The sequence below is a fragment of the Diplotaxodon limnothrissa genome, linkage group LG14, assembly GCF_057381915.1.
Source record: "Diplotaxodon limnothrissa isolate DT_005_m linkage group LG14, D_limnothrissa_male_GT1.1, whole genome shotgun sequence".
In the NCBI taxonomy this organism is placed as follows: domain Eukaryota; kingdom Metazoa; phylum Chordata; class Actinopteri; order Cichliformes; family Cichlidae; genus Diplotaxodon; species Diplotaxodon limnothrissa.
This window is the reverse complement of record NC_140609.1, coordinates 42059642-42073474: the sequence shown is the minus strand read 5'-3', so window position 1 is coordinate 42073474 and position 13833 is coordinate 42059642. Positions and strand designations below refer to the sequence as shown.

The following is a 13833-nucleotide window of genomic DNA, read 5'->3' as shown; positions in this document are numbered from 1 at the left end:
TTTGTGACTGAAAGTATTCATGACTCCTCTGGAGAACAATAATCATGTTTCACGGTAGGATTTTGTGACATCTTTTCAAAGTATGTTTGGAAATCAACCAAGCGACAGCGTGTCACATCAGGGCTGTTTATGAAGAACAGTCTAACTTCACATTCTTTAATGACACGCAGTGTGTGCTCTCATTGATGCTGTGGTGTCCTGGAGTGAGGTGTTCTTAAACAGCGTGGTTTATTACAGGACGTGCGGCAGCGTCCTCACAGGAAGCCCTGAGGCCCCAGATAACATTGTGCTTTAAACTGTGTCATATCAGACGCAATAATCACACCTCCCAAATACTTGGCTCTGAATTTCGCATTTATTTAAATTCAGCTTTAAGCCTAAATCTTCAAACACTTTGGCGACAGTGGGAAGGAAAAACTCCCTTTTAACAGGAAAAAACATCCGGCAGAACCAGGCTCAGGGAGGGGCGGGGCCATCTGCTGTGATTGGTTGGGGTGAGAGAAGGAAGACAGGATAAAGACATGCTGTGGAAAAGAGACAGATTAATAACAGGTGAGAACAGAGAGGGCAGCATCATCAGCTCACTGGAAGGTTCAGAAGGTGGTCAGCTGGTAAGGAGCGACGGCCCAGCCCTGTTGTTGACGATGAAGGTCATCTGTTTAAGGAGTGAGCTGTTGATCAGTCTTCACGGATCAGTGGGCAGGTGTGTAACCTGAGCCTCAAACACCTGCTTCACTGTGAGATGAAGCAGAGCTTTAACGTCAGGCTGTTTGAGCCTCCACCAGTTATCTGGTAAAATGGCCATGTACCATCTGGTGGTGACCTGACTGCCAGCTCCATGGATCACTTTCGATGTCGAGGTCCATGTGAAACAGAGAGCTGATGATTTCTTTCCTCTGGTTGCAGGTATGCCCCAGGGACCTGTCCTAGGGCCCCTTCTTTTCATCCGCTTGGACACATTTTCGTAAATACAATATTCACTGTTTCACTGTTATGTTGATGACACCCAGCTTTATTTGTCCACTAAACCTGATTCTGCTCTCCCCCCGTCCTCCCTCACCCTCTGTTTAGCCAAACTAAATTCGCGGTTCTCTTACAATTTTCTCAAACTCAATAGTAACAAATCTGAGCTCCTCCTAGTCGGCACTAAACAAACGCTATTCACAACTAATAGCTTTTCTATTACAATCAATAACTCGCCGGTCTCCGTTTCCCCATTTGTGAAAAATCTGGGTGTCATCCTTGATAGCACTCTATCTTTTAACTCCCACGTCAATGACATCACTGCATATTTCCAACATTAATCGTCTCCGTCCTTTTCTCTCCCCATATGCCGCTGCCATTCTTGTTCATAGCCCGGTCACTTCCCGGATCAATTACAGCAACTCTCTTCTTTTTGGTCGTAGTCAAAAATCTGTCCATCATTATATTCCTCTAATATGTTTGATGGTTGTGTTGATCTGTGTGGGACTGGGGGGAGGGGGGGAGGGGGGGGGGGGGCGTTGTGGGGTTTTTTTTCATATATATGTGTGTTTATTTACTTAGGAAAATGAAGAAAGGTTGATTGTATTTTGGTAACTGCAAGTACTGTTGTTTTCTTTTTTCAATAAAAAATATTTTCAAAAAAAAAAAAAAAATCTGTCCATCAGCTTCAACGTGTCCAGAACTCTGCTGCTCGTATCATCACCAGGACCCCTTCTATGCACCACATCAGCTCTGCTCTGCAGCAGCTTCACTGGCTTCTGGTTAAATACCGCATCAATTTCAAGACACTTTTGTACACATTCAAGGCTACCCATCATCTCTCGCCTTCATACCTCTCTGACATGGTTCAGATCACCGTTCCTTCTCTGTGTCTCACATCCTCCTCCTCTCTTTCGCTTTCCATCCCTTCCCCCCCGGCTAGCCACCGTGGGGCGCAGGGCTTTCTGCTGCTCTGCCCCCCGTCTTTGGAACTCCCTCCCTCCTGAGATAAGAAACATCACTTCCCTCCCTCTTTTTAAGTCCAGACTCAAAACTCACCTGTTCACATTAGCCTATTACACATAATTTTTTCCATCCTGCTACTTTAATTTGTTTTATTTATTTGCTCAAAGTTTTATCCTTATTATTTTGTAAATTGTTATGTTTGTTGTTGTTATTGCTTGTGTACAGTGTCCTTGAGTGTTTTGAAAGGTGCTTTCTTAAATAAAATTTATTATTATTATTATTATTGTTATTATGATTATTTCAACTGTTCCAAACGCTCTTGTGATGAAAGAGTGGCCCTATGGTTTCCTCATTAATGAGTGTTTATTCATCATTATATGAAGATGCAAGAGCCAGGGATAGAAGCACATTTTACAAGACAACATAGGAGCAACTAGAAAGTGCATTTTCTGAAGAAACTGCAGTGTGAATGCTTGAATCTGAATGTATGAGCTGAAATGAATTAATTATTGAATATTAAGCTAAAAATGTTGAATGAGCTGGAAAATACAGAGTTTGATGTTCACACAGAAGAAGTTGGAAAATAGCTGAAAAGTTTTTAAATTTAAATTAGAAAAACCTAAGTAATGAGAAAATACATTTTCGAGTCAGAAAACATCTGAAAGAATATTAAAAGGTCATATTCTTTGAATCACTGAATGACTAAAATGTGATCCCTCCACTTGTATCCACACAGTTTAAAAAGTTTAAATGTCTGAGCTTTGAAAGACACGCTGTTGGAGAGAAAACAACGATGGCTACATTTTGAGGGTAAAATGATGGCTGTAGAGCAAACACTGTGGACACAGCAGCAGTTGAAAGAGAAGTGTTTAAGATGAATCTTGGTACAGTGGCAGGCAGAGCTCGTTAAGCAGGCAGGTGTGAGCCTGGTTGCTATAGTGACTGCACCCAGTGGCTCCATACACACGGACACAGACATGCGCCTCACTTTTGCTGCTTAAAATGAACAGAAAAGTCAGGCCGAAACAAATCGTTCCCAAATGAAAAGTACATGTCGTATTGACAAAATTCTTTCACCGTGAGCGACAGCAATGTCCAGTCTACCAGATTCTCAGTTGTCATGCCTGTGGAGTTTATTATATGGACGTGGTGACAGTGTAAAGACACCATGCTCTTCTGATTTTCAAACGAACCTTCTGAGCCATTTTAACATTAGAGTCTATGGAAGAGTTGGAGGGAGGAGGCTGTGCATTGGTGACATTTATGAAAGAACCATAACACCTAGTACAATAGTAAACACATTGGATGAAAGAGGACAGCGATGGATAAGTTTTGAGGGTAAAATCATACCTGTAGAGCAAACGCTGCGGACACAGCAGCAGTTTAAAAAAGATTTTTTTGCTCCTCTCACTCTAGCAGTTGAGCTGTCTCACTCTAGCCCCAACATTCCGTCCCATACACACCCATTATAAACTCTGAAACGGGTGAAAAAACATCATGAAACTTAAACTAGAACTGAAGAAAAAGTATAATAGATATTGAAAAGATAAATACAAGTTGAATAGTTGAATCTCTTGGCTTCGTTTTAAAGTTTGAATGGTGGCTCTATGTCAATGTATGTGGAAGTAGTAGGAGTTGAAAAATAAGTAAGTTGAATGAGGGTTTGAAGGGTCTCCAGATTGAAATACATGGGAAATTTTTGTTGAAAAAAGTTGAATAAAATTAAAAATATAAATGTTAAAAATGAGAAAAATAGAAGCAGTCATGTCCAAAAGATGAGGAATCTAATGGTGTTTGAATGGTTTTTCTAAGTTGAACAGTTTTGAAGGAGTTAGCGTCCAAAAAACTTACGGAAAAATAATAATAAAGATTCAAAGAACAATAGTGTGCTTTTCAAGCATTCACACTAATAAAGATTCAAAGAACAATAGTGTGCTTTTCAAGCATTCACACTAATAAGAAGAAAAATATACATCATTGAAAACATCAAGAATACATAATGACGTCATCTTGTTGTTATGGCAGCAGGTAAAAAACAGACATCCCATCAGTTATTATGGTGTGTGTGTGTGTGTGTGTGTGTGTGTGTGTGTGTGTGTGTGTGTGTGTGTGGCGCCATCTTAGATGAAGACATGAGTGGAACCCCGAAGTGTGCTTTGATTGTAACAATGACATCAGGCTCCGCCCATGCACTACTGAACAAAACTAAGTATGAAAAGGAAAGGAAGAGCAAAACAGTGAAGGGTATATAAAAAGGTCAATATATACAAATAAAGTAAAGCAATAGTCAAACTACAAAAACATATTCCACACAACAGCATCTGCTGGGTAGGATTTAGTGTTGTGGAGGCTGTGACACAGAAGCCAGGCCTCAGCCTGAGTTTCAGTGCTCTGGTGTCTCCTGCTGATAGCAGCAGGTGGAGCAGGTGGAGCAGGTGGTAGCTGGAGGTGAGGGCCGCTGCGTTCCTGAGGCAGCGGAGCCGTGCAGCTCTGCGTGCACACAGGGATGACAGCATTTCGTGCTGTTGCTGGGCAGCCAAAGGACATGAGCAGTTTTTGGGGAATGGTGTTTTTTCCTGGGGTGACATCAGATAAGACTCAATCCTGCTTCATAGTGCAGACCTCAGGTGTCTGCAGGTGAGACAGCTGATGGAGAAGGTCAGAGAAAACAGACTGTAATCAACGTTGGAGTTCTGGGTTAAACAGGTAACGCTGCCGTTCAGACCAATCACCACACAGTCACAGAGGCGTTTACCTGGGAGCAGGTGAGGCTCATTATCCTACAGCCAGCTGGAGACTTACCTGACAGGGTGGGATGGAGGGAGGTAATCCGCCCTCTTATTGATACAATAAAGTCAAATATTTGTATTTTAGTTCAATTTCATTTCAAATCACTTTTATTGCCAGATTACATGTGCAGGTACACTGATACAGCACATGTAAGTGAAATTCTTGTGTGCAAGCTTCACAAGCAAAAGAGGTGTGCAAAATACAAGAAACATAAGAGCAAGCGAAGTATAAGAATGGGAATCTGAGAATTCTAAGAATAAATATGTACAAATATAAGAGTGCAGGCGCGTTACTGAATATGTATATATACATATTTGTGTGTGCGTGTGTGTGTGTATATATGCATATATATATATATATATATAAAATTAAATAAAAATAAAATATACAGAGGTCAGCAGATGTTTACTGTGCAAAACAAGTGGCATTTATGTACAATATGGAGTGCATAATGTTGAAGTAAGTGAAGGTGAGGTGTCTATGAAGTGTTCAGCAGTCTGATGGCCTGATGGAAAAAGCTGTCTCCCAGTCTGCTGGTTCGGACCGGATACTGCAGAACCTCCTGCTTGATGGAAATAGTCTGAACAGTTTATGGCTGGGGTGACTGGATAGGTTACATTTGCTGCATGTGACGTCATTTGTTAGTTACCAGTTTTAGTTCTCACAAATCAAACATAAATTTTTGTTTATATTATCTTCAATAAAGCGCGTTAATGCGGTGGATTTTGAAAATTAACGTAAAAATATTACATTAACAAAGACAAAACATGAAGCCATAAACATGTATTAATATTATTATTAAAATGTGTGTTATGAAATTCTGTAAACGTGTTTTTAATTGTTTCCTTGATTACATTAAAATCTAAAAAGCGGGAAAATAAAACGAGCCTTTCTTTTCAGGCAGCTCCGCGGACACCTCTGTTTACACTAATTTCCCAGCATCCCTTTCGCCCTTCCTTTTCCTCCTTCTCTGCGGACGCGGTGCAGGTAAGAGTCAACATGTCCGCCGGCACATCCTTGAAAAATGCCCGTTAATCTGCGCGGTGGGCGGCTGATAGTCCCGAGGGGGGCCGGGGCAGGAGCCCCGGCGCTGCTCGGTCGGTCTGTGTCTGCGTTTGAGCCGCTGATGGCGGAGATTCGCTCCGGATAGAGAAGCTAGCCTCGGCTAACGAAGCGCAGGGCCGCGGGTAACCGAGCGGCTTCCGAGCTGCGCGTGCCGGCTCCCGCACACGTGCGGTAAGGAAAGGGTGTGTGGGAGCCCCGATGCTCGCGGCGGGCTGGAGCTCCCCCGGTAAACGGGCCAAACCAGAGGAGCCACCGGCCGGAGCTGACTCGGATTTTCGTAGTTTCTCGTGAAACAATGAAACGGAAAGAGCCGAATGTTACGTGCTGTATGCAGGGAGCCATCGGTTATCGATCAGTGACGGGCTGACCGCAGAATCACACGGGTTCTGAACGGGACTGTTTCTGTGACAACCTCAGACACTTTACTTGTGGTCCAAGATGCCTCTGAATAAGTCACGTGACTTTTTACCTGGTAGCGTGGCACGTGCTGTTCCCACATAAAGTGTTTCTTAAGAACAGTAAACGCATCCCAGGTTGGAGCACGCTCAGTCCTCCACCTGTGAGGTCATAGCTGACTAAACCTACAGTTATCAGGGCCTGGCACTAAAAACTCGTATTATTAGTTGCCATGGTGATGTGTCCTCCTCTGAAAACACAGCGGGTACAAAGTTGCGAGCTCAGGAAAACATGCTGGTTACCAGTGCCGTCAATCACGTGATGCTACAGTAGGTTTCAGGTGTTAATGTGACTGTTTCTGTGCAGGTGAACTCACCTGAAGAAGACCACAACGACCAAGATGCCTGGAAGGTGAGTGCCAATCATTTCACTCTGTGGTCACATGATGTATGTCTGTGTGAGCGATTTAACCTGCTGAAGTTCTGAAACAGGAGAGGGCAGACAGGTGTTGACAGGAAGTGAGTTAACTGTGAGTGCAGAGCGACTTCCTGTCTGCTCTTCAGTGATTCTGGGATGGGTTTAATAAAGTTTTATTCAAACAGGCCGTGATCTGTCAGAGACGCTGTTCCTCGCTGCAGAGACGCTGATGGTGATGATGTCATGGTTGGAGGTGCACAGATCAGGGCTCGCAAAATCGCTAGCCCAACATCCCGGAGCTAGCGATATCTCCGGTCGGGCGACCAAAATCTATCTCAGCCCCGCCGAGTGTTTTAGGCAGAAAAAGTATGTGTGTCCATGTGTAAACGCAAAAAACGGTGAAACTCAGAAGCCTGGCAGGGAACGAGTAGCAAAGATGGCACATAGTCGTGTAAACAGAGGGACAGTAACTATGTGTAACAGCAGCAGTGTTTCTGTCACTGTAGAAGTTCATCTCATGTGAACAGTAACGTCTCGCACACCTTTGATGTTGTGTGACTAAATCTCAGTTTTCCTCGTCGACACGTAAACACCTTAGAGTTGGGTCCTTGTTGCTATAGAAACAGTTGTGGGCGCTGTCAGTGGGTCGTTGCTGGTGATCTGTGGAGCGTACAGGGGAAGCAGGTGCAGGGTTACGACCTTCGATCCTCAGATCGGAGGAGAAGGGTGAAGTAACCACGGTGACATCAGCTGGTGGAGTGGGTCACGGTTTGGCTCTGATCAATAAGCACTGGAGTTCCTATTGGTTGTTTTGGGACCTTCTGCCGCTCACTTTAGTTCTATTGATCATTTGTGTCTGATTAGTGAGTTGATCACGTTGCACAGAACGCTGGCAGCAGATAAATCAATACTTGACGTCTATCAGTCCAGAGCGGCACAGGCCTCTGGGGGTCACATTCACCCGTGGCTCCTCCCACTCCAGCTTTTTGATGATGTTGATTCTGTCAGCTGTTTCTGGGCTGATTGATCAGTCTGATTACTGATCATTCTGCAGGTTTGATTTGCTTTAGATGTTTTAAGGTCTGTTAGAGAGATGCGGAGGGTAGCTCCGTCGTTGTGATTGATTTCCCGCCTCCTGTGTTTGGCGACTGTTTTGTGCAGTTTCTGTGTGTGTGATGGAAGGGTGAGCTCCACCAGCTGATGTCTGGGTGAAAAAGACACGCTGTGCTTTGACTTTGGTGAAACCTTTGGTCACGCTTGGGCTGGAGATGAGCAGCTCTTTCCATTGGTCAGATTTGGGGGCGTGTCAGCAGGTGGTGGTGACATGGTCTGACGCAGTCTCTCTTTCAGACTGTGGAGTAAGGCCATCTTTGCGGGCTACAAGCGCGGCCTGAGGAACCAGCGCGAGCACACGGCGCTGCTGAAGCTCGAGGGCTGCTACAGCCGGGACGAGGTCGACTTCTACCTCGGCAAACGCTGCGCCTACGTCTACAAGGCCAAGAAGTGAGCTGCCACACCGCCATCTTTCATTTACTGTTAAGGTTGGCGTGTTTCTAAGTGTGTGTGTGTGTGTGTGTGTGTGCACGCAGGAACACGGTGACGCCTGGCGGGAAGCCCAACAAGACCCGTGTGATCTGGGGGAAGGTGACCCGGGCACACGGAAGCAGCGGGATGGTGCGAGCAAAGTTCAGCAGCAACCTGCCGGCCAAAGCCATTGGACACAGAGTCAGAGTGGTGAGTCACATGACCTGATCGGCTGGGGTTACGACCTCGCAGACGTCTTGGCTGCCGCGGCGTTTCTGTGTTCACTGCTCCCTATCATGCCATCAGATCGTTTCCAATACGCTTCAGGAGTAAAAGTGTTCGTGCGAACTTTGACCTGCTCTGGCTCAGAGCGCTACCTGAGTGCGCTCAGTCTTTAAATTTGATTTATTCACCATGAAGCCACAGCTGGAGGCGTCATTTACAGGTTCTTTTTTATAACGTGAAATCAATATGACGAGACTGAGGGGTGTGGCTTCAGACAGCAGCATTGAGGAAGCTTATCAATATTTGAATAAATGAATAAACTCAAGCAAGACGAGAGGCTGAGTAACGTTTGCACATCATTCTGTCAGATAAACTCAGATTAGAGCATGTTCATCAGACTGACAGCCCGCTCCACCCGGCTGCTGCTGTTGGTGTACAGCTGTGAGAATAGAAAGTCTTTATCCGATCGTTCAGTCTGACGTCACTAGCCGTGTCTGGGCCTAAACTCCGCTGCAGGTCCATATATCAAACATCACTATGGCATTACTGAGAGTTGAAAAACTGTCTAAAGTCTTTCATCTTTAATAAAATGATCAGCGTTCTGCTCTACCAGGTGTAACAACTGAGTTTAACATCCAGGCATCCATGAAAACGGAATTTATGACATTTAACGGAGTTAGAAGTTAGCAGGGAGTTAGCTCGCTAGCTTCTATCTAAATACAATATAGCATGTCCTGACTGCGGGGGTTTGGAAACAAATTCAAACGTACAGCTCTGTTATCACTTCCAGCATAAATGAAGACAGGAAACTAAACAGCAGTGACGTTTGTAGGGTTACTGAAGTTGGGCTAGCTGCTATATAATGATGTGCTACGTGACCGCTAGCGACACAGCTATGTTAGCATAATATAAACAAGCTAACTTTTTTTCCACTCGATAAAAGTTAACGTGAGTGTTCTCGGTGGTCAGGAACAAATGTAATCGCATGGCAGGATGCTGTAAAAGGACCAAACTTCAGCCAGGAGAACAACTGAGATAATCCATCCACAATATGAGGTTAGTCATTCATATACTGCTGCATGGGCTGGGCTGTAGTTACATCCTAAGGTTTTAAAAACTGAGCTTAAATAAATGATTAGCGGTAATAAAAGCCGAGGGAGGTCAACAGTGATCACTGACTGTTTTAGGAGCTTTTTGAGATTAAATAGAAGAAAATACAAAACATTAAACATGTTAACAACACAAAAGCCATATTAAACGCAGACTACTTTAGACCCGGAAGTAGGATTCGTCGCGTCATCACTGAACAACTGGATAGGTACTATACAGATTTACAGTGAGATACAGACCTGGGGGGGGGTCTGCAGCTCTGAGCAGTATTTAGAAAAAAGTACCAAGAGAAAAAATGCTGCTGAGCGCAGATCTGATGACTCTGATTGACCATATTATTTTGCAGAAATGGCGTTCAGTCATTCGGAGTCACATCTAGAGGTCTCACCTGTCACAGGTGTTTGCTCACAGTGTGACACGCGCATTCGTACCACCGTCGCCATATCTTCCACCTCGCTCGCCGCACTGATGCTCTGAAGGCGTCTCAGGTCTTCTCGCCGCTTACTTCTTCTGTGGTTTCTCCTCCTGTGTGCATTTCCTGTGTGGTAGTTGTATTGTGAAGTTCATTTCCTGTGCGTGGTTTTATTGTGACAGTGTACTTCCTCTTTGTGTGCAGATGCTGTATCCTTCCCGGGTGTGAGGCGGAGATGGCAGCGACTCTTTGTTTGTACAGAAACAATAAAGTGATCAATAATCTGGTCAGACTCCCGCTTTGTGTTTCTCTCACACACACAGCCTTCATCTACAGGAGTCTCTCACTCTTCTTCTGACTGCAGGGGGCAGCAAAGCATTCGGAGAGGTCTTTTAAAGCAGCGGTCCCCAACCCCCGGGCCTCGGACCGGTAGCGGTCCGTGAGTCGTTTGGTACCGGGCCGCGAGAGTTGAGGCTCAGGTGTGAAATGTATAGTTTTCAGGGTTTTTATCGGTTTTCAGTGTCATTTTGTTATCGTTTTTATCGTTAACTCAGTTTTCCTGGGTCTTTCCACGTGTGTTATGAATAAATCATCTTTTTTTTCGGTACCGGTACTAGTTTTATTTTCTTGTATTTATCCGCGACACCTTAAAGGAAAATATTGTCGGGCATAAACCGGTCCGTGGGGCAAAAAAGGTTGGAGACCGCTGATTTAAAGGGTGTGTTATGTCCAGAGTTTAGGCTGTCAGGTTGTCAGGACAACGGTGATGATTGGTGGGGATTCAGGTGTGGGTGGTGCAGCACAATGAAGTTTGGAATCGACTCCAGGTGTAAGTGTTATACAGTGTTGGGAAGGTTACTTTTAAAATGTATTCCATTACAGAATACAGAATACATGCCCCAAAATGTATTCTGTAACGTATTCCGTTATGTTACTCAATGAGAGTAACGTATTCTGTATACTTTGGATTACTTAATATATTATCATGCTGAATGTACTATTGCTGTGTGATTTATTACTATTACTGAAGGTCCGCGACTCCGAACTGTAGTAAAGGGACCTCTGACTAATACGGCGGGGTCCCTGTCGGCTCGTAGCCGAAAAATAGCTTTACTTTGTTGTGTGGGTCAACTTTTCTTGCGAGAGACAGAGAGAGGCGTTGAAAAGCTGCTCCAACGGAACTTATTGTTTTCAGAGGAAAACAGGAACACGGTGTACAGTCGAGTCTTAATAGCTTACTTACAGCTGGGCTCGTCAGGCTCTCTTCTTGGCTGCAGTGGTTATTATTATATTTACATGCTTCCAGCTCCCGTTTTTCCTCGATGACAGCTCGTACCTTTCCACTCGCCTTTTTCTCCCTCCTCGCTCACAGACACATAACGTGTATGGCAGTCCATTCTCCCTGCAGCACGGACTACACTGCCCATGATGCTACATTCTTTAGAGCTATGCTTGTAGCATTCTGCCTGTTAGCTTAGCACAACAACAAAAAGGCACTCTCTCACCCAGGAAACATGCAGTCGCAGAGAGAGAGAGCGTCGCCCTGTAACCATGGCAACCGTAACGCTGCCGCCTGGAACAACAGAACGTAGCTGTCAAACAAAACCCAAACAGTCCTGACCCGCGACAATATGAAACAGGAAAGTACCGCAGTGTAATCCATTTATTTCAACAAAGTAACTGTATTCTGAATACCACCTTTTTAAACAGTAACTAACGGATACAGTTACTCATATTTTGTATTTTAAATACGTAACGGCGGTGCATGTATTCCGTTACTCCCCAACACTGCTGTTATATAACCGGACTGTATATGAAGCACCTAAAGTGAGCGTGCTCAGAATGATTGGTCCAGCTGTCACATGGTTTTCTTTTTATTAATTAATGTAACAAGTACAACAATGGCAGCATTTTCAAAGACTTTTTTGCAACTTGAGGTAACAGCAGAACAGCCTGTATTTCAATATGTAAAGTAATATAAACATAAGTAACTAAAGAAATTAATCAAATTAAAAGACAGAATTCTAACCTCTGTGTTTTCTAAAGGTTTTAGTGCAGATCCACAGCGTGTTTTTTGTCAGGCACAGTTCTTTGTGAATAGTGAAAAAGGTTGGCTTTGTTTTCAGAAATCAACATTTGTGAATGAAGAATTTACACATAATTATCACATTTAAGACATTTTCAAGTTTCTTTTCTTAGAGATGCAAAAATAATATAATTTTTAGAAAAATCAAGTAAGTTTGGAATCTTTGGGCAAAGCCTGTAGTGCACGTAGTCCCACAGGGCTTTACAGTAAATACATCTGTAAGATTCAATGTTCCCGTCACAGAAAGAACAGGAGTTATTATAAAGAGCAGAACGACATGTGAGAGATCCATCGGAAGAATCAGAATACTTTATTGATCCATAGGGGAAATTGTGTTGGTTACATGCTCCAGTACAAACACTAACAAAGGCAGACAATACAAAAAGAAATAGCACAGTATGTATGTATGTATATATATATATATATGTATGTATATATACATACAGTGGGGCAAAAAAGTATTTAGTCAGCCACCGATTGTGCAAGTTCCCCCACCTAAAATGATGACAGAGGTCAGTAATTTGCACCAGAGGTACACTTCAACTGTGAGAGACAGAATGTGAAAAAAAATCCATGAATTCACATGGTAGGATTTGTAAAGAATTTATTGGTAAATCAGGGTGGAAAATAAGTATTTGGTCACCTCAAACAAGGAAAATCTCTGGCTCTCACAGACCTGTAACGTCTTCTGTAAGAAGCTTTTCTGTCCCCCACTCGTTACCTGTATGAATGGCACCTGTTTGAACTCATCTGTATAAAAGACACCTGTCCACAGCCTCAAACAGTCAGACTCCAAACTCCGCCATGGCCAAGACCAAAGAGCTTTCGAAGGACACCAGGAAAAGTATTGTAGACCTGCACCAGACTGGGAAGAGTGAATCTACAATAGGCAAGCAGCTTGGTGTGAAAAAATCAACTGTGGGAGCAATCATCAGAAAATGGAAGACATACAAGACCACTGATAATCTCCCTCGATCTGGGGCTCCACGCAAGATCTCATCCCGTGGGGTCAAAATGATCATGAGAACGGTGAGCAAAGATCCCAGAACCACACGGGGGGACCTGGTGAATGACCTGCAGAGAGCTGGGACCAAAGTAACAAAGGTCACCATCAGTAACACACTACAACGGCAGGGAATCAAATCCCGCAGTGCCAGACGTGTTCCGCTGCTGAAGCCAGTGCATGTCCAGGCCCGTCTGAAGTTTGCCAGAGAGCACATGGATGATACAGCAGAGGATTGGGAGAATGTCATGTGGTCAGATGAAACCAAAGTAGAACTTTTTGGTATAAACTCAACTCGTCGTGTTTGGAGGAAGAAGAATACTGAGTTGCATCCCAAGAACACCATACCTACTGTGAAGCATGGGGGTGGAAACATCATGCTATGGGGCTGTTTTTCTGCCAAGGGGACAGGACGACTGATCCGTGTTAAGGACAGAATGAATGGGGCCATGTATCGTGAGATTTTGAGCCAAAACCTCCTTCCATCAGTGAGAACTTTGAAGATGAAACGAGGCTGGGTCTTCCAACATGACAATGATCCAAAACACACCGCCCGGGCAACAAAGGAGTGGCTCCGTAAGAAGCATTTGAAAGTCCTGGAGTGGCCTAGCCAGTCTCCAGACCTCAACCCCATAGAAAATCTGTGGCGGGAGTTGAAAGTCCGTGTTGCTCGGCGACAGCCCCAAAACATCACTGCTCTCGAGAAGATCTGCATGGAGGAATGGGCCAAAATACCAGCTACTGTGTGTGCAAACCTGGTAAAGACCTATAGTAAACGTTTGACCTCTGTTATTGCCAACAAAGGTTATGTTACAAAGTATTGAGTTGTATTTTTGTTATTGACCAAATACTTATTTTCCACCCTGATTTACGAAT

The 13833-nt window shown here is 44.1% G+C and overlaps 1 protein-coding gene across 1 annotated transcript; it reads left to right on the top strand.

Annotated features, from left to right (window-relative positions):
* Positions 1-5668: 5668 nt before the first annotated feature.
* rpl35a (ribosomal protein L35a) lies at positions 5669-10172 on the top strand. The gene is made up of 5 exons (XM_085371449.1): positions 5669-5706; positions 6547-6591; positions 7948-8100; positions 8187-8331; positions 10073-10172. Exons 2-5 carry the CDS (start codon positions 6581-6583, stop codon positions 10094-10096), a joined length of 333 nt encoding a protein of 110 aa, XP_085227575.1. The 5' UTR covers positions 5669-5706; positions 6547-6580; the 3' UTR covers positions 10097-10172.
* The last annotated feature ends 3661 nt before the right edge of the window (positions 10173-13833 follow it).